General features: G+C 43.2%; 1 protein-coding gene across 4 annotated transcripts in view; it reads right to left on the bottom strand.

Annotated features, from left to right (window-relative positions):
- The window catches only part of RAD51B (RAD51 paralog B), a 626,370-nt gene that overhangs the window by 45,929 nt on the left and 560,410 nt on the right, over nt 1–20,031 (bottom strand). For 2 of the 4 annotated variants that reach the window (XM_032623573.1, XM_032623574.1), the window contains exon 9: nt 7,660–7,763. In XM_032623573.1, coding sequence (XP_032479464.1) covers nt 7,660–7,763 — 104 coding nt within the window. Of the gene's footprint in view, nt 1–6,366; nt 7,764–17,409; nt 17,469–20,031 lie in introns of those variants that run through there. The other 2 variants (XM_032623572.1, XM_032623576.1) reach the window with 2 other exon arrangements.

Raw genomic sequence — 20,031 nt, 5'->3', positions numbered from 1 at the left:
TGTTTCCTGTGTTGTTCCTATGTTTCCTTTGTCCCTAGCCTGACAATGAGGTCTTCAGTTTGGCTCCAAAGCCCTGCGTCTCTTCTACTTACTACAACGGCTGAGATTTCTCTAGAAATCTCTCGTTCATCTATTTGCCCTGGTTTACCTAGCAAGTTAGAACTGAGAGGGTCACTGACTAAGGAGATTTGGTACCAGACAGTGTGTAAAAATAAAACTAGTCAGAGCTGGAGGAGAATGACGGAGGTGACAAAATACCTGTGAAATGAGTGGCTCATCGCCGGGGAAGTCACCTAAACACTCAGTGACGGGACCGCCCATCCAGCCCCTGGCAGTCAGAGACTGTGATCCTCAAAGAGAGAAATGAGGACATGTACTAAGTCTTCCATAAAAACAAATGTATTCAAGTTACAGCAGTATTCTTTATTCACAGACACATCCTTTCTACTTTTTGGTGTTAAATTACCTTTTCCTTTTTGAAATGGTGGTAACAATTAATTTTGCAACTCTAATTGATTAAAAAATAAAAGACATTTAAAACTCTATGGTGGTTCCCCAACCCTTGCTTTGGTTTGAGTTTTATTTTTTATTGACCTCACGTGGCTCAAAATCTCCTAGGAACATGGGCTCTCTCTCTCAGTAGAGGTACGTGGTCTATCACAGCCAAAACATCTGAAAGGGGCACCCCCATCAGAAGCATGGGGGCAGTTGTACCCCGGCAGTTTTAACTGTCAATTTCCAATGGAACCTCTTCAAGGGTAAGTTTTCTCTACTTGACCCCATTTAGAAGTAGTGATTTTTGGAGCACACTGACTTTTTTCAAAGGGAGCCCCATGGAGTTTGGCTTTTTTGATTTTTGTTTTTGTAAGTGGTGGGAAAGATATTGATACTTTTATTTCGAACGTGGAGATAGAAACAGGAAGTGTGCACTTAGGTGCGTGAGTTACCCTTTCTCCGTCAGAGCCTGTCTTTCTGCCCTGTGAGTCTTAGTTCACTGTATTTGCTGTTACTGCATACTTTCAGGTGGAATTTCCTTACATTTTAATACACTTACCTGGTGACCTGAAAAAAAGAAGCCCTTTAGAAGTCCCCGCTTTGGGTTCCCCTTTTATACATTCTCCCCGTCTCCCAATACCTGTTAGAGCACTTCTGATAGAAGAGTGTAGGCAGCAGGTTAGATTTCATACTTGAGCAGCTCCGAAAAGGGAGGGAACATTTATACCCAAGGCAATGTACTTGGCTGGGATTCTCTGTTCCCTTTGCTATTTCTGCAGACATTTATGCTTAAAAAGAAATTTCTCCCACCCTGGCAGCACAGCCAAACTTCTCCTCTGGTTGGATCAAGTCACCACAAAAAAAAATGTCTCTTTGCCTAAGACAAGCAGATGAGCTGGGGCAGAAAACAAGGGAACAAACATGATGAATGCCTGGAACCACTTTACAAAGGTAGAGGGGTACATAAAACTATGACTTATATCAGGTAAAAACATCATCTCCAAGGTCTGTCTTTGTTTCGGTGAATATGGATATATGTTTGACATTCCTGTCCCAAAGCTGCCCTTCAGCTTATCTGGGAGAAAAGATTTATCATCTTTTCTTCAGTTATTCAGTCCTTCATTAAGCCTTTCCAACCACAGAGAGGAGAACTTAAGACCTGTGGAAGATAGCAGCAAAGATTTCTTATCCTTCTCCTTGGCCAAAGTCCCCAGGCTGTGTTCCCTGAAAGCAGCTGCAGAACCCCTCCCTCGCTCTGCCCCAGTCTGTGTTTAGGCCTCTGGCTTGCTTACACAAAGGAATTCCAACTAGGATTTCAAGGGAAGCCTGGTTCCTACTCTCCCACAGCTCCCAGCGGGCTGGTTCTACCAAAAGATATTCCTATATTCAATATTCTTACAGTATTTCTATAGAAGTATCTGCTTGAATTACAAGGTTTGATGCTAACCTTTTAAAATGACAATTACTAATACTTTAAAGGAACTCTGACACTGCAAAACTCAAATCCTATGGGGAAGAGTGATTTAAATAAGCAGTATGTCCTTCTGCCTTAAGACTGGGTTCACGTATGGATGCAAGGAGTTTGCTTCTGCTTTCTTTTTCATTTTCAAAAGACATACATTGAATGTGTAAGTGTCAAGCATTTGCCTTGCCTCTGAGGGTACACAGCTAAGATTCAGTCACAGCCTTCAAGGGGCTCACGATTCAGGTCTCACAAATACAAGACTAGAGACAGGTACTAGATTTAATCGTGGGCAAGACGGAAGGAAGAGGGGCTGATTAGGGCTGCAGTATTACAGACTCAAACACCATCACAATAGTCACAGTGATGGTATTTGAGTCTTTTAATACACAAAATGGACACTGAGCAAAGAATTACATCACCAGAAAGGAAACACTATATACTTCCAAGATGCAAAACAACCTGGGGGCTTGCCTGGTGGCGCAGTGGTTGAGAGTCCGCCTGCCGATGCAGGGGACGTGGGTTCGTGCCCCGGTCCGGGAAGATCCCACATGCCGCGGAGCGGCTGGGCCCGTGAGCCATGGCCGCTGAGCCTGCGCGTCCGGAGCCTGTGCTCCGCAACGGGAGAGACCGCAACGGTGAGAGGCCTGCGTACCGCAAAAAAAAAAAAAAAAAAAAAACAAAACAAAACAACAACAACCTGGGACTTCGAGAAAAGCCTGAGAATTCAAGTAAGAATCAAGAGTTTGAGTAACAGCATTGGTCTTGTCAACAATTTACTGGGTACTTTAGGCTCTTCCCTCCAGTGTTCTGTAATTTCAGGGTACCTTCTAAGTAGAAGACGAAAATATTATTATAAGGTCCATTTAAATAAACCTCCTATACGAAAAAGTCACCTCTTTCCAATTTGTTGAAATAAGAGAGTCATAATATTTATTTCATCAAGGGGGTGTGAAGCTTAGTTGGGATTAATTTACTTCTTTACTCCTTCCAGGGCACTTAAAAATTTATATAATCCCATATGTGGTTTGTACAAACAGACTTCATGAGGATCTGATGAGAAATAGTAGGAATATTTCATCAAGTTTTTTTCATCATTCTTTCAAGTATAGCCACCCTCATTCTAACTTTTCCAGTCCCTGGTTACAAGGCACCTGGTTACTGTGAGAGCTGCCCAAGGGAGTCCTCAGCCAATCCACTCTGCGTGCTGCTGCCTCATTCATCCCCACAGAACCTTCCTTGGCTGTAGCACCCGTCCCCTCCTCTACGCTCACTGGATGCTTGACGCTGGTACAGCATGTACTCTTCACATGTTTATCTATTTCCCCAGGTACACAGTGAACAACTACAGGACATCAACTTATACTTTGAATCTCTAGCATCTTACATAGTAAATGGCAGAGAAGAGCTGATTAAATAAACGTTTGTCAAATGAATGCATACACAAACCCTCTGCTCTTGTTAGGAGGCAAACCCCAGCCTGTGTCTTCTGAACATGCGACTTGCCCTTCTGTTTCTCTTCTTCGGCAGTTCATCCTCACCCCCACATCTTCCCTGTCCTTTCTCACTCACCTAGTTTGATCTATTTAAGGCAAGAGGTTTTCAACCTTGGCTGGCTGCACAGTAGAATCACTGGGGGGAGCTTTATAAATAAAATGAACACTGACGCCTGGCCCCACCAGCATAGATTTGGATTTACTTGGTTGGGGTGCGGCCCTGGTGTTGGTATTTTGTAAGTGCTCCTGTGGTGAGTGGGAAGTGCAGCCAGGCTTGATAAACTATGATTTAAAGTGATACCCGGGGCTTCCCTGGTGGGTCAGTGGTTAAGAACCCGCCTGCCAATGCAGGGGACACGGGTTCGAGCCCTGGTCTAGGAAGATCCCACATGCCGCAGAGCAGCTAAGCCCGTGCGCCACAACCACTGAGCCTGTGCTCTAAAGCCCGCGAGCCACAATTACTGAGCCCGCACGCCACAACTACTGAAGCCTGTGCGCCTAGAGACCGTGCTCCGCAACATGAGAAGCCACCGCAATGAGAGGCCCTCACAGTGCAACAAAGAGTAGCCACCGCTCGTCGCAACTAGAGAAAACCTCTGCACAGCAACGAAGACTCAACGCAGCCACAAATAAATTTATTTTAAATAAGTAAATAAATAAGTGATACTCAAGTCCCACCTTCTCCTGAAAAGATGAATGTGCCTCTGATGAGTTTACCTTCCTCTGGCTTCAACGCAGTTACTGTTTTAAACACTTATTAGATCACAAATCAAACACTGCCTGTGACGGTATCTCAGTGTGAGTTTGCTCTTTAATCACACACTGCATTTTGGTTCATCTCCCGTACCAGACCAGAAGAACCTTGAAGGCAGGAACTGTGCCTTCTACTCCTTTGCATCCCCACGCCATGCACGTGGTGGACCAAAACACACTTTTGATCATTAAAAACGAAACCAAAAAACTGAAAACAAAACAAAACCAAACAACCCAGAATCCCTAGTAGAGGCCATTTCAATTCTACTCTAAGGATATGTCTTTGGTAAGAATAAAAATGCTGCAAAAAGGGTGGGGCAGGATTGAAGCAGAGGAGGGAAAGAGTAAATAAAAGTCAAATGGATGAAAAGCTAAATTAGTCCAAAAGAAAATGTTTCCCAGCTTCTTAAGAGGGTTTTTTTTGCAACCCCGAAGCAGAATAAACAAGAGAATTAACTTGGCTAGTGCCCTGATAAGGAGATTTCTTTCTTGGTTATATAACTTTACAAAGTTTCCAGAGTGTAAAGAAAAGAATCACCCAGGGAGGACTCTTTACCTTGGACCATACAATTCAGCTCTTGGGTTAATCGGCTCGAAGATCTGCTCAGCTTGACCTGACCCCCTTCCAGCCCTGTGGCCTCAGACTAAGCCTCACATGCAAAAACCCTGTTGTAGAGCTCAGTGTCATAGAAAGGGATAAAACATAATCCTTATTCCATAACCTTGATCTTTTGGTGTAGTGGCCTCCGCCTGTGCATGAAAAAGAAAAGCTACCCTGGTATCTTCCCCAAGTGGCTGGTGTTCCATGGGTCTGCCCACCCTAGAATGATCTAGGCAAACCCTCCTACTAAATTGTGTTAAAAGGAAATATTTGGTGCAATTACCTTAAAGGGTAGCTTTAAAGTCTTGTTCTGTGTACATATCCCAGAAAAGATTTATCTTCACATGGCTTCTCTACTTGATCATGAAGTAAGACCACAGGAAGGGCTCACTGAATCATTAGGTACACCCTCTGCTAAGTCGAGATAAGGTCATCAGATAGAGATGTGCTTTCTATATCAGGGGTCCCAAACCCCTGGGCCACGGACTGGTACTCGTCCGCAGCCTGTTAGGAACCGGGCCGCACAGCAGGAGGAGAGTGGCGGGCGGGCGAGCAAAGCTTCACCTGCCGCTCCCCATCGCTCGCATCACTACCCGACGCGTCCTCCACCTCCCCCCCAGTCCGTGGGAAGATTGTGTTCAAGAAACTGGTCCCTGTGCCAGAAAGGTTGGGGACCGCTGTATATACAACGTTCATCCTAGTTGTTGAGCCACAAATTTAACAACTGGTCCCCAAAGGCATGTACATTTCTATACATTAATTCAATGTATGTTCTTTTGCCTGGGGTGGCCATTGTGACACTGGTCATACTTTACTTTAATCTCTAATTATTGGTTGAAATCATGATTCAAAGACATTTAACTCTGCTCTTGATTGATTAGTAATGATAGTAACAAGTTGTCCTTTGTAGATTAAGATAACGCTGCGGACCCATCTAATAGGATATGAGTTGATAGACTGTCACTGATCTGTCCATGCTTTGCTCCCTGTTCTTCTTGTGTCTAGTGGTCTGCATCTGACCTTATGAGCCAAGAACCAAGAGCCACCAAAATCCTCCGGTCACCAAAGGTACACAAAATAATAGCATGTGTCCTACCAGCTACTTCTTGTTGACACTGACAAAATGGAAATGACTGGTTAATTTACTAAAGCAAAAGGAAAAGAAAAATGTGGCTCTTTTTATTTACTAATAAATGCTAACTTCTTTATTTACTAATAAATGCTAACTAGAATTAGTAAAACTAGGATCTGGGAACCTGGAATCCATGGTACCATAGATAATAAACTGAATCATCAAATCAGTGTGTACCGTCTAAAATCAAAAACAGAGATAAACTACAAGTTTTCAAGGCGTAGGGTTAAGGTTCCATGAAAATGAATGAATTCACAAGGAATTTTGCTTCCTCAAATTAGAGTTTAGGTAGTAGTGCTTGACAGTCCTTAATGATACCCCTGATAGCTACAAACAGTATTTATTTAACATGATTTATAACCTAAGGTACGAACCAAAGGTCATTAGGTTCTACAGGAACATTTTTTTTTATTATTATTTTTTTTTACAGAAACATTTTTGAATGTGTTCCACTGAAAGAGAAGTGATGGATTTAGAACCCAGGACACTTAAATCATCAGGGAAAATGTATCACTGAGGTAATGAGCACGCCAGGGCCTGAAAACTCAAGAATGTTCCCCTAAGTGAAAACAAGCAGCTCTATCTTCTCAGAACATGGCTGACTCAATCATCAAGCTGGAATGTTATTTACACAGTCCCAAGCAAACTAAGAAGAATCCTCTGGTCTGTAACCAAGGGCACTCAGAAAGTTATGTCTGCAACAAGCAAGGTTCTTGATGATCCCTGATTCCTTGAAAAAGAGCCAGTTTACCTAATGCAGGTAAATGTTAACAACTCCCTTCCTACCACCTTCCCCAGAAAGGACCACCAGCATGATATTTCATGCCTCTTTAATTAATAACTTGGATTTGTTAAATATTTAGCAAGGTGGGCAAGTCTGGCTTCTGAATTCTGCCCCATCTAACAAATCAGAATAATCACCCTGTCTTCTTCTTCCTCCCACTTGCAGGAGAGGTCGTGATAGAACCTGGTCCACACAGCAGGATAAAGTTGAGGTTAGACATCGGGGAAAATAAACTTCCTAATTACGAAACATTTTACCAAAGGGGTCAGACTGTGGTGTTCCTTTCTTTGGAGTGGGAGGGGAGATCAAGAAAGATGTAGAACGTAACCTTTCCAGATGGAAGGGGGGAATTCTCACTTGAGTCTAGGATAGACAACATAGAGAGACAGCTCTGAGAGTCATTACCCTTTTGATAAGCTCTGGCACCAGTCAGTACTTTAAACTACTGGTTTATAAGTTAATGCAAAAGTACCCAGGATCTGGGAAGAGTTTATCCACTTAGCAGGGTCTGTGTGGCCTCATTATTTCAAAACATACTAACCTCAAGAGAAGGCAGCATCATTATTTAATTTGTACACAAATTATCTAGCCCTCAACAAATATCAGCTAAGAGAAATGATCGTTCATTCACCCTTTAGAGGTAGAGAGTTTGAGATCCCTAGGGGTGTGGACCTTGGTCACTTACAAGCTATTGGCAAACGTCGGGGGCAAGCTAACTCTCTGTTTTTGTATTTTTTTCCCTGTGGGTGACTTGTCTCCCCACTTATTAGAACTGCTATTGAGGTAGGCAGGGAGGCTGGTTTCCTTACCCACCCTCTGACAGTGTTGGCCCAGGACAGACAGCGTGGCCAGTGCTTTCAGAAGATGAACACTCATATTGCTGGTATATCTTGTTCCCTGACCTTGACTGTCAGAGAACATTGTCAAAGCACTCACCTGTCTTCTCTCTGAACCAAGGTACTGGAGAATCAGCCGGGTGTTCACACTGTGACTCCAGGTGTTTCCTAGTGCAGCTGTCACACAGCTGGATCCAGAAGTACCTGAAACGAAACAGGGCAAAACCATGATTATGGACACCCTATCTTGTCATGGTGTTTCACATAAACAAAAGTCCAGTCACTGCTCATTGCTCAGAGAGTACTCGGGAGCCCAGGTCGTTACCACAAAAGTTGATGAAGGAGAGAAGGAAGAGACTAAAAAGAAAAGCCAGCATGGGTTTCCTTCAGCCTCAATGAAAGTAACCACCACTGGGCTCAGAGATAACAGAGTTATATAACAATAAGAGGTTGCACTGCAAGGAAGCTTGGAGCCATTGCTAATAATAAATCAAGCCACTCAACATCCATGGCAGAAAAGCATAGCCCTACTACATAGAATAAGAGCCAGTTATGAAATAGTCTTAGTTTAATAGAGTTGTTAAGACTTTTTCAGCTTGATAAGAGTCTTAATTCAATTTTCCTTATCAATATGGAAATGGTGGCATATGTATATACAATTCCTATGCCTTTCCAACCGTGGAACGTACATGCACCCAGAAGAGGAATCTGGAAGATCTCACCATTTCATATCTAATCTGTATTAGACACTCTTATCCCAAGAGAAACATTCTTTTACTTTCTAAGACTTCCTATAAGGGGGAGGATCTGAAGTAAAATTTATCCGAGTTTCTAGTCTACACCAAGTTGTACTTCAGCTACTCTCTGACATCTCCAGAGCTTCACTGATCTCTCTTGACATCACCAGGAGGAACCCATTCCTGCACTCCTCCTGTTTCTTCTGCATTAGAGGCAGGCTCGCAAGTCCCACCACTTAGAAGCCAGCCCCCGCTATCATATGTAGCACATCCTGAGGTCTCCTCCAAGCTCCTGTGCTCACTTTGGCCCTGGCCATGAGATGAGTCTTAGCCTAAGGGGGCATAGTGGGATTTGTAGTTTGCCTTGTATCCTCAAGATGCCATCTCTTTCCAATGGAGGAGACCAAGTACCAAAAGGCTGAAGTCCACTGAATCAGCTAAAAACAAAATGAGGGCTTGAGTTTCTCATTTGTTGCCTGCTCAGGGCATCATCTGATATTCACCCCCTCTGTGTGGAACAGGAATTCCTCTTTTCTGGGTCAGCATCTTTCAGGGTGGCCTCCCAGCTCTGCATGGTCTTAAGCTCCTGGGATCAAATAGAGCAACAGATGAATGGAGTTCAGTGGTTCTAGGCTGGAGGCGATTCTGTGGGTCATGTCTAGGTGGGAGTGCTATGGCGTCTAGAGGGTAGAGGCCAGGGATGCTGCTAAACATCTATGAGGCACAGGCCAGTCCACACAACAAAGAATTATTCAGCCCCAGACAAAATAGTGCCGATGGTGAGAAACCCATGGGATAGCAAAAAACAACCATATGTTTTCTCTGGTTCAAGCAGGTATGGGAACGAACTGGACGGCATCAACATCAACAATCCTGGGGATTTCAGAGGGAGGGAGAATTTAGCGAAGGAAAGAATAAAGTTTAGGGTGACCTTAGCTCATCGTGCACACAATTCAAAACACACACGAATTAATTTGAAAACATATAATCTAGACTGTGCTGATCTGATCACACCGCTCCCCTAAAATCCTTCCACAGTCCTTGTGCCTGAGGATAAAGTACTAACTTCTGCACTAGGTGTTCTGAATGCTTTGTCATCATCTTACCTGCGTCTCTCTCTGGCCCCAATTTCTCTCAATGGATGGTCCCTTAACCTCCTGACTTCTCTGTCCCCACCCTCCTCGGCCTGATAAAGCTTCCCCCTCTTCCGGCATCCAATGTACTGGCTTCTTCTGCTTCTCCTTGTATCAACCATGTTGAGTATTCCTTTTCCTTCTCCGCTTTTCTGCTCCCTCTCCCCTTAATTGTGGGTGGACCTCAGGGAGCTGGCCATGGTCAGTTTTTTCCCTAACACCACCTGCCTTCAGTGGCTGGGAAGGTAATGTACATCAAAAAGAGGGCCAGGTGTCTGCATTTTAACACGTAGAAAGTCTTCACTAACACAAAACAGATGTACTCTCTTCCATTTTTCTTGAAATACATGACCCTCTCAGTCTGTCTTTCATTTCCCCCTTTTTGATAGAGACACATAACAGAAAAGTATTTTCTGCTTTAAGAAAACCAACACTGCAAGGGCAGTGGCCACTGATGTTCCTTTTTCTTGCATTTTTGCCAAAAGCTTTGTCGAGATAATTCACATGTTGTACAATCCAGCCATTTAAAGTGTACAGTTCAACGGTTTTTACTATATTCAGAGTCGATCAACCATCACTACAATCAACTCTGGAACATTTCATCACCCCCCAAGAAACTCCATATCCCTTAGCCATAAGCCTCCAGCCCCCTCTTTCCTGCCTGCAGCCCTAGGCAATCATTAATCTACTTTTTTGTCTAATATTAAGTGTAGGAGATGACGGGGAGTAGTGGAGACTGTGGTGAATTAGACGATTCACCCATGATCTCCAGGGGACAGCCCCTGTTCAGCTCCAGCTGCTGTTGTCACATGGCAGTATGAGTTCACGGTTAGCCACACCTTTTGATCTTTTAATTTTTAAAATCAACACTTTAAGTACAATCTTCTGATTGGAAAATGTTTGGCTTATTTAAAAAATTCTAAAAACAAACACATAAATAAACATGCTGACGAGCCACATATGACTCATTCTCACCAAGCTTGCAACGTCTGCTCCATATGGCATGTCCTCACTGTTGACAAGGATGACACCCACAGGTGGATGATTTCTAAGCCTTCGTCTCAACCTCCCACTTAACCTCAGCACCTGGAGATCTTCCTGCCTGACATAATGAATTTGGGCACCATAAACTCAGTATCTTCAAATTGAGCTCATCTTTCCGGTACAAACGTACTCCTCCTTCTTTGGCCTTCCGTTAATCTGGCTTGAGAACCTCAGTTCCACTTAAAATTTCTCCCTCTCCTGTGCTTCTCAATTCCAAGAGACTGTGAAGACGGATTGATTTCCCTGTAGAGTCTCACTTACATCCATTCATCCCACCCCAACCTAGATCAGACCACATTAGCTTTCCCCCGGGGGGATGGCTGCTGTCACTTTCTCGCTGCTCTCCATGCTCCGTCAGTTTCTCCCCACGAAAGCGTCCTCTCTTCTACTGCCCGATTAATCTCCCCAAGCACACATCTAAGCGTGCTGCCCTGCCACTTACGATCAGCATTCTCAGAAACTTTGGGCGGCTCCCAAGTGCCTTTAAAGAGTTCTAAGTTCCTAAGATTGGCATTCCTGCAGCTGTGCCCGACCTGTCTCTCCACACCTCTTCCCTCCATCCCACTTCATAAAAACTCTGCTCCAATTTAATCGCTCCTTCCTCGTGCCGCCTCCACACCTGAATGCCTCTATGCCCATGCAGTCTTCAATACCACTTCTGACACGCCACCATCCCTGATCATCACAGAAATAATGCCTTCCTCCTCCAACGCCCATAATACTTAGCTCACTCTCTCACATTACTGCCATTTTTTAATCCTGTGGTATATCACTTGCGTGCTTTTCTGACCACCCCTAATGTATATTTTAAGAGGGCCAAATCCACGTCTGATTTATGGTAGTGTGCCTGAATCACGAAGTCTGAGACCCAGAGGATGCTTCATAAATAGTGGTTGAAGAGTCAATAAGTTATTCTTACTAACTTTGAACCATGGTATATATTTGTTTTAGCAGCAGATTACATTCTTAATTCTACCTTGCTTAAGCCAAAATGAATAGATTTACATTTTTCAAGCAAACCCTAGAAAACTTGTTGCTTCAATGCCCACTAAGTCATAGCATGAGTGAGCCTGAGTTTGCCAAGAAAGAGCTACGTGTGAATAATTAGGAGCTGCTATATTGGTTGAGCACTCAAAAAAAATTTGTGGTGATACGACTGTAGGTGCACTTCCCAGGCCTAGAAGATGTTTACAGGGGTCAGAGCCACGATTGACCAATAGTGGCTATTAAAGAATTCCATGTGCCCAAACCAATGAAAAAAAGTATTTAAAAAAAGTCCCCCACAGGCTTGGCTGTTGTCAGACAGGTAAGCTGGGGTTCTTAACCAAGGGCCCGTGAGTGAAAATAACCAGGGAAAAGTTTTCAATGGAAACCTTAAGTGGGCAAGCTTGAGGAGATACAGTCGTCAGGAGTGCTTACAAACATTAAGCCACCACCACAGCAATAACAGCAGGGCCTTGAAAGTTAAATGATAAGGAAAAACAGTATTTTAAAGTGCTATAAGCTAGGCACTAGGTAAGCCCTTTAAATAAGTAGGGCTTACATCTTATTTGAGCTTCATATCTTAGTACATCTTTCTGATCCTTACAACCACCCTATGAGGGTAGGTGATATCATCAACCCTATTGACAGACCAAGGCTATAAGAGATTAAGTAATTCTCCCAAGGTCACATGGTTGGTTAATGATAGAGCGACGATTCGAAACCAGGCTGAGTCTTTTTTTTTTGCAGTATAGTTGGTTTACAATGTTGTGTTAGTTTCAGGTGTACAGCAAGTGATTCAGTTGTGTGTGTGTGTGTGTGTGGTGTGTGTGTGTGTGTGTGTGGTGTGTGTATTCTTTTCAGATTCTTCTCCCTTATAGGTTTATTACAAAATATTGAGTAGTGTTCCCTATGCTATACAGGTCCTTGTTGGTTATCTATTTTATATATAGTAGCATGTATATGACTGGGTCTTAACCACTACACCAATTAGCCTTCTCCAGGCTCATTATGTCAAATAGCTGGCTACTCTACCAGCCCGGGTGGGAGTGGGGAGGGGAGGGCGGCTGGGAAGGGCCTGAAGAGCCAGAGGCCCATCTCTGGGAAGACACTGATGGAAGTATGTTGTGAGCATCTTATCAACTCATCTGAACTCTGTGTGTCACTCAGGCTCTACACTTCGGCTTCCTTTGTTCTGATATACAGTGATAACCCAGGGCAAGGGGTTTCCAGAAAGACGATGCATGCTCTGGCTTGGCAAGTTATTAACCTCGCTCACTGGCCCAGCCACTGGATTCAGGCAAATCGATGGCCTGAAACTGACCCTCTCTGGCTGGAGGCTTAAAAAAAATCTGGGGCAGGATTGAAAAATATTTAATAGGGCTTTGAATATGGAAAAACAATTGAAGGGTGGTTATAGGTGGTGGGATGGCTTGAAAAGAGAAGTGGGGAAGCTGTCAGTTACTATAAATTTGTAACTTTATTTTCAACCTAGAAAACTCAGTGGTCCCTAAGTCTTTTGACTTTTAAGCATTCCTATGTGAGGCTGGCATAAATGATCATTAATGCTGTTTATGGGAAAGTTAAGGTAGAAGGAATCTGCTTACTGGCTTTTCAGGAAAGGTGATTTCCTGCCCAATGACCTAATTGGTCAAGAAATAGATAAGTGAATCTTTTCTATGCTCATTTAAGCAGAAGGAATAAAAATTGGGGCATTCTCTCCGTCGCTCCTTTTTGATGACTGTGACATTTATGTCTGCCAAGGCAGTATGAGTTCATTGTACTGGAATTTGGTTGATTCCAATACAAATTAAAAAATCAAGTAAGTGAACTGGGTTTTGAAAATATTTTCAATATTGGGGATTTTTCATTGTCACAAGATTGAGCTTGTAGAAGTACCTGCTTAAGCCACAGAGAGGAAAATCTAATTTATTTACACTGAAAGTCAGGTCTCTCTAAACAAGACAGGGGGAATATTCAAACTCTGCTCTCCCAGAGACCCTTTTAGTGAGTCAAAGCATGTTCTCTTTCTGCAATTGCTTACCCATCTGTAAAATATGAATAATAATTCTTGCCTCCAGGCAACCAAAGGGTCTTGGTGACCCTTAGCTGAAGATAACTTGATATGTATGAATGACAGGAACAATGATGATCAAACACTGAAGATGAAATTCTAGGGAGAAAAAAAGTTTAATCATCACCTTCTACATTTTTTTATTCTTCCAGTAATGAGGCAGGCTCGTGAAGCTCAGGAACGAAGTGGTTAAAAACAACAGGATTTGGATTCTGGAATATCTTTCATGACTACTATCTTTAGATCCAATTCCCTACTCCTTTGGAGTGGGAGTTGGATATGAAGACAAATTTCTTACAAGGCAAGAAGCTCTCTCTCTCTGCTCTGTACACAGGGCGTAGTTCTTGTGCAATCAGACTGGAGGAGGATAATCGGGTTGCTATGTAGCCTTGATTTCCAAAAAGGTAATGGGCCTCTGGTACCAACCAGTGTCAGTATTCAGAAGGGGGCTGCTGGGGAGCTTTCAGTGAGGAAGCTCCTTCTCCTGAAAACATTTCAATTTATGGCTCCTGTGCTAATAAAGCATTTCTGGGAGGTCAAATTGAATCTCCAGTACCTAACATAAAAGTGTGCCCTGCAGCAAAAGGGTCAACTTTAAAAGACTAGACTTTTCCATGTTAAAAAAAAAAACACAAAAACGCGTAAACAAAGCAGTGATTCCCAGATATAGAACAGAGGGGAAGGAGAAGTTCGTGGCTTAAGCGGGCTGGGTATTCTGGACACTCAGTCCCTCCTGCCCCTTTAGATGAAAGACAACTTATTGAGACTAGAAAGAGGAAATTTTAAAAAACGAAGAAGAATTAAAATACTTACAAATGATTTCAGTACTGAAATAAGTTCGGGGAAAGGACGGTATGTTTACCACTGGAGTGGTAATGAGAGAATGCTCCCCTGACCTCTCATCCTCACATCCTGAAGCGTGTTCCATACAATGCATGATAGCACATGGCCGGCTGCTAGATGGAAGACAGGACCCTGGAGCTCTATTTCTGACTTAGCTGTGGGCTTTTAATGAGACCGGGTGGGAGAAGAGAGTGATGTAACAAAGAATATCAGAGCAGGCCTCGGTAACGATCAGTTACTTCAGTTCTCTGAGCCTCAGTTTCCTCATCCGTGAACAGAAGGGGTTGTTCAAAACTATCTCCAAAGTTCTCGCCTTTTCTAAAAACTTTGAATCTATGGCATTTTTTTTTGTTTTTTTTTTTTTTTTTTTTTTTTTTTTTTTGCGGTACGCAGGCCTCTCACCATTGTGGCCTCTCCCCTCGCGGAGCACAGGCTCCAGACGCGCAGGCTCAGCGGCCATGGCTCACGGGCCCAGCCGCTCCGCGGCATGTGGGATCCTCCCGGACCAGGGCACGAACCCGTGTCCCCTACTCGGCAGGCGGACTCTCAACCACTGCGCCACCAGGGAAGCCCTATGGCATTTTAATGATAAGAAATTAGTTCCTCATTCTGGACTTCACTCTTTCCAGGAAGTCTGAGAATACTCTACTCCACGTGCTGTCTTTGAATGTTTGTGCCCTTAACCAGCACCCATTTAAGCCTGAAGAGAGTGCAGACGCGGGGTCCTTCTCCTAAGAGCAGATTTCTCTCCAAGCTAGGGATTTTCTTAGCCAATCCTACCTCCTAAAACCTTTTGGTGGGTAAACATGTGTTGGCCAGTGGCCAAGTCCCAGCAAACACAACTTCATAAGGACAAAGCTTAAAGATGGGAGTCTGAGTGAAAGAGTAGGGATTAGAAAGGGATTATCATTCATTAAATTCAGTTTCTCCTGTTTAAACCCAGGCCCATGGAAGTTGCTGAGCTTCAGCATACTGGTTTTTTGGTTGTTGTTGGGTCATTCATTTGAACTGAGGAAGTGACTGAGAATCTCATTTAGCCCCAATAGAAAGATGAAGTAGGGAAATATTTAGGTCTGCTTTTTCCCAAGTTTCTCAAGTTAGCCTAAGTTACTTCTGGTGGTAGATCATCAGCTCTTTTTCTATTTGATGCAGAAAGCCAGAATTTCAGCGACCCACATTGAACAGGCTGACAATCAAAAGGGAGGAAGACTGCCAAGGAGAGGGTATTCGAGAATAAGGATTCAAGATGACCTACAAGCTCCATGAGGCCACAGAGCAAAGGTATCATATAAAAGCGATTGAGACAGGCTCAGACATCTATCCACCAGCAAAATTAATTTCCTTGGGGGCCTGTACTTCACTAACTGAACCTGTGAAACAGCTGTACTGAGCATGTACACCACTTCCTTGGGTCTTTAAAATTGACAATGGTCTGTAGGTCAAGTTCCAACGGAAGTGATATTTCTGACCTAGCTCTATAAATAGAGCACTGGAAAAAACTCATCAGCTGCAAATGGCCCAGCGACCACACGCTATCTATTAAGTAAGTAACCACAGTATCTGTGCTGCCATTTTAGATGAGAAAAATATTTCTCTTGTTATTTATAATCTTCTGAGCCTTGAGATTCTCAAAATACTTTAAAGCTATTAGTCTTCTTTTAGATGTACAAATAAAGGATCTGAGGCATAAAACCACACAATAGCTGCCTCAACAGTATCTGTCCGCGGAGGAAGGCCTTCGGCCTGAGTAAAGAACAAGGCTGCTTCACTGTGGGAAAGCACAGGATTTCATTCCCAATGTCTCTCGGCTACAGGTGGAAGGGGTGATGGCAGTCCAGTCTTTCCTTGCACAGCACACGCAGGCTGGTCCAAGTTTCCATAAAACTCATTCCTGAGGAAGGTGAGAAATGTGAAGAAGGCAAGAAAAGGTGGGGTGATCAGAACCTTTGGAATGCAAGAGTTAGAGATGGGGTAATCCTCCACGGCAGAAGGTAGACATAGAGTTAAGCTAATCACTAGGATAAAGACTGGCTATGCATCAGCACAAACAACTCAAACAACTCCACTGGCTTTTGTGTGGGGAGAAAATACTTTAAGTTTCCCATAGTCTCAGAGTGGACATGTAGGTTATCATCCAACCAGGACGCTTTTGAAAATGAAGCGGGGACATCTTAATAAGTATATTGGGATAACAAAGATAAATTGGGACTACTCTGGGCAAGCCAAGATGTATGGTCACCCTACAGAGATATCTTGTAGGAAATGTCCAGAAATTGGGATGAGGACGCTCACCTTACAAAAAACTGATCATTCCGGAACCCATCTCATTTACCAACCAAAAGTTCTCTAGGGGTTAACTGCACAGGACTTCTTGGCTATGTCTGCAGTGACAATCGTGAAGGTCCTTAAAGACAGCTAGGAAAACATAGGTTTGAGTAGAATGGAACTAGGGTGTCTGAATAGAAAGGAGCAATCTCCCCCGACCCAGCTCAGCTTCCAACATTGCCCAGGAGGCCAGGCCCCTGAACCCTTTCTCCAATAACACAGCTTTCCTCCTGCTATCCTCCATTTAAGGGGAAAAAAAAAAAAAAAAAATCCTGAACAGTGGCTTGTAGCTAGGTCTCCTGACCCTTTGAAAAGAACACTTTAATTAAAAATAAATTCACTCACTAGAGAAAACACATACTATCCTTAAGTAAATGCTGGCAAAATAAAACAAAGAAAATAAAAACCCAAACATTTAAGAAAAGCTGAGGCATTTTCTTTTTAATTTAGGCTTCATTCAGTGTAAGCCAGGAAGATGCTTATGTGAAATGGGTTTTCTTCCACAACAATGTGTCTTACCTGCTTGCTGTAAATAAGTGAATTCCTAAAAGCATGCCAATCAGCCATCTTGGTATGAGCTTTGTTTTTCTACTCTCATTGTAGAATCTGAGAATACCAGAGCTGGATTCTAGTAAGTCTTGTGTATTATATCTGGTCATCATCTCATTTTTTGACCATTTGATTTTTTTTTTTTCAGGTGACTTTTTTTTCCTGGCTGAAGCAGAAGGAATATCGCCAACTTATCCTGATTTCAGATTGTTTATAGTCCTGGCTGCTGGAAAAAAAAAAATCACCCTCAGATGTGTGCATTGCCTTTGGAGAAAGCTAGGAAGGGTAAAAAGTTGCAATTTTTTTTGGCATTGGCATTTATATATTCTTTAAACTGTTTTTATTTGTTATTACCTTATTTATTTTGTTTGTTTTTAAAGTGGCATATCTTTTATCGGTCACTCTTCCTGGGGAAATTTAAACTATAGTGAAGTAATATTTGGTAGCTTTACATAGCCAAGGAATTAGTCTGGACAATGAATAAGCCAGGTGACAGCCCATTTGACTAAAGACCAGAGGGACACACTAACAGTCACAGGGTTTGCCTTTGGGAAATCAGCTTCCAAGGCAAACCCAGGACCAGGAGACAGGCGCCTTTCCCGAGGCCTCGACTGATGCAGAATCCGGACCAGGTAAGTCTGCTTTTGCTTCAGGCTGACACCGGATCACTGGCTCTTTGCAAGTAATAAGGACAGAGGGGGAAAAGAAATGCTGTTGTTTATCAGGAAATACGTGCTTGAAAAACATTTCTGTGAAAACAGCAGTGGCTTAAAAAAAATCATTAATGCAGAAAGACATTTCAACTAAATACAATGTCTAATCCTGGACTGGAACTTGGATCAGGAAAAAAAAAAAAAAATTGCCATGAAGGACATTATTAGGACACCTGGCAAAGTTTGAATATGGCTGGTATATTAGATAATGGTATTATATCAACATTAATTTCCTGGGTGAGGTCATTATATTGTGGTTATGTCAGAGAAGTTCTTGTTCTTAGGAGATAAGTGCTGAAGTATTTGGAAATGAAGGGTCACGATGTTTAAACTTACTCTCAAATGGTTCAGCAAAGATAACAATAATAAGTTAATATTATAAAAAATAAATTGACAACAATAATATGAGAGAGAGCGAACAAATGTGGCAAAATGTTAACAATCTAGGGGAAGGGTATGTAGGAGTTCATTGTACTTTCCTTGTAACTTTTCTGTAGATTTGAACTCTTTTTCTACCAAAAAAAAAAAAGAAAGAAAGAAAGAAAAAAAAAATTAGTGTGAAAATATAGGTTGGCCAACCCTAAGAGATGACTTGGGCCAGTGATATAGAATCAGGACACAGGACTGGCTGGAGAAAGAACTAGGGCATTGTTTCACATGTGTGTTTACACAGCAGAATCACCTAAACCAGGTAAACCTGTTTTAAAAATGCAGAATCCTTGTCCCCATACCAAACCTAATGAGTCAGGATCTCTGAGGGACGATGCCCAGAAGTCTGCATTTTCAAAATGCTCTCTCCCAGATCATCTGTGTATATATATTAAAGTTTGGGAAAAAAATCACATATTAGGCATTTGTTGTTTTGCTTGTAACCGTAGGCTTCTTTGCAGGTAATGGACGTCATGGATGCATTTGTATTAGAAAATCTCCACCTAACATCTTGTGATGTAGATCTGCATCCTTTTCATCATGGAAGACATCATTCTGGTGAATGCCCTTTGGCCTATTTCCCAAGGGGGTAGAGAAGAGATGTAGATGCTCTATAGAAACGCCGTAATTCATCTGGTTAGAGTGGTTGTCAAAGGGGTCACCCAAAACCCTAATTCAGAAGGTGGAGGAGGGGCAGCTGACAGCCTGGGGCATGAAACAGGACAGGGCTAGTGATGGGGCCCAGGCAGGCAGAGACCCTCAGTAAGGTCCTCAGTCAGGCTCCTTGACCAGCATTTCTTCTAGACACCAAGCATAGCTCAGTTTTCACAGTTCAAGCTTCCCTTTGTTTCTTCAGTGAGAACAGGAACAGAAAGTAAAGAGAATGAAGTGGGACAGGAGACAGACTCCCTGAGGTGCTCTGAAAACTCCAGAGTATATAAGAGCGTCAGATGAATCCAAGTTAAAGTGCATTCATAAATATGGCTTCCCTCAAACTAGCAACATTGGTATAATCATTATTCCCATATCATAGACAAAGAAGTTACTTGACTATTGAAACCCACCTAGTCAGGGGCAGAGCTGGGGCCCGAGCCCAGGCATTCTAAGACCTCCTGCTGTCCCAGCTGTCTCCCTTTTGGCATCCAGAGCACATCATCGTGGAGAATGCTTTTAATTATCACCTCGCCCAGAGTGTGAAGATTTACCGGTATGCTTTCCTCCGGCCCCATCTTAAGCACCCCTTTGGGAAGTAGAGTGATCACGATAGGAATCAGGGTATTTTCATGCGTGGAAGGGAATGGAATGCTGGCGTCACACACGTTTGCTGCCCCTGAAGGCTCTGAGAAGGGGGCGGCGGGCGGGACGTAGACTGTTGAATAGTTAGTGAGGCAATCCCAGCGTCCTCAGCACCCTGAGTTTTCGACAAGAACCCAAAGGTTCTTTGGGTTTATTTCCCACACTGGTGAATTCAGCCTGGCTGCCGAGTTCCTTCAGTTCAGCCTGTGTTTCCCTGACATCTGGAGCTGGGCTTCCTGAGTCAAGGCTAGGACAGAAGCAGCTGCACTTCTCCTTTTCTGGGGGGTGTGCACACACACACGTGCGTGCATGAGGGCTATCCCCATGACCATCATGCCAACTTAAGGT

This window comes from Phocoena sinus, chromosome 2 (genome assembly GCF_008692025.1).
Source record: "Phocoena sinus isolate mPhoSin1 chromosome 2, mPhoSin1.pri, whole genome shotgun sequence".
Classification (NCBI taxonomy): Eukaryota; Metazoa; Chordata; class Mammalia; order Artiodactyla; family Phocoenidae; genus Phocoena; species Phocoena sinus.
This window is presented reverse-complemented; position numbering and strand designations above follow the sequence as displayed.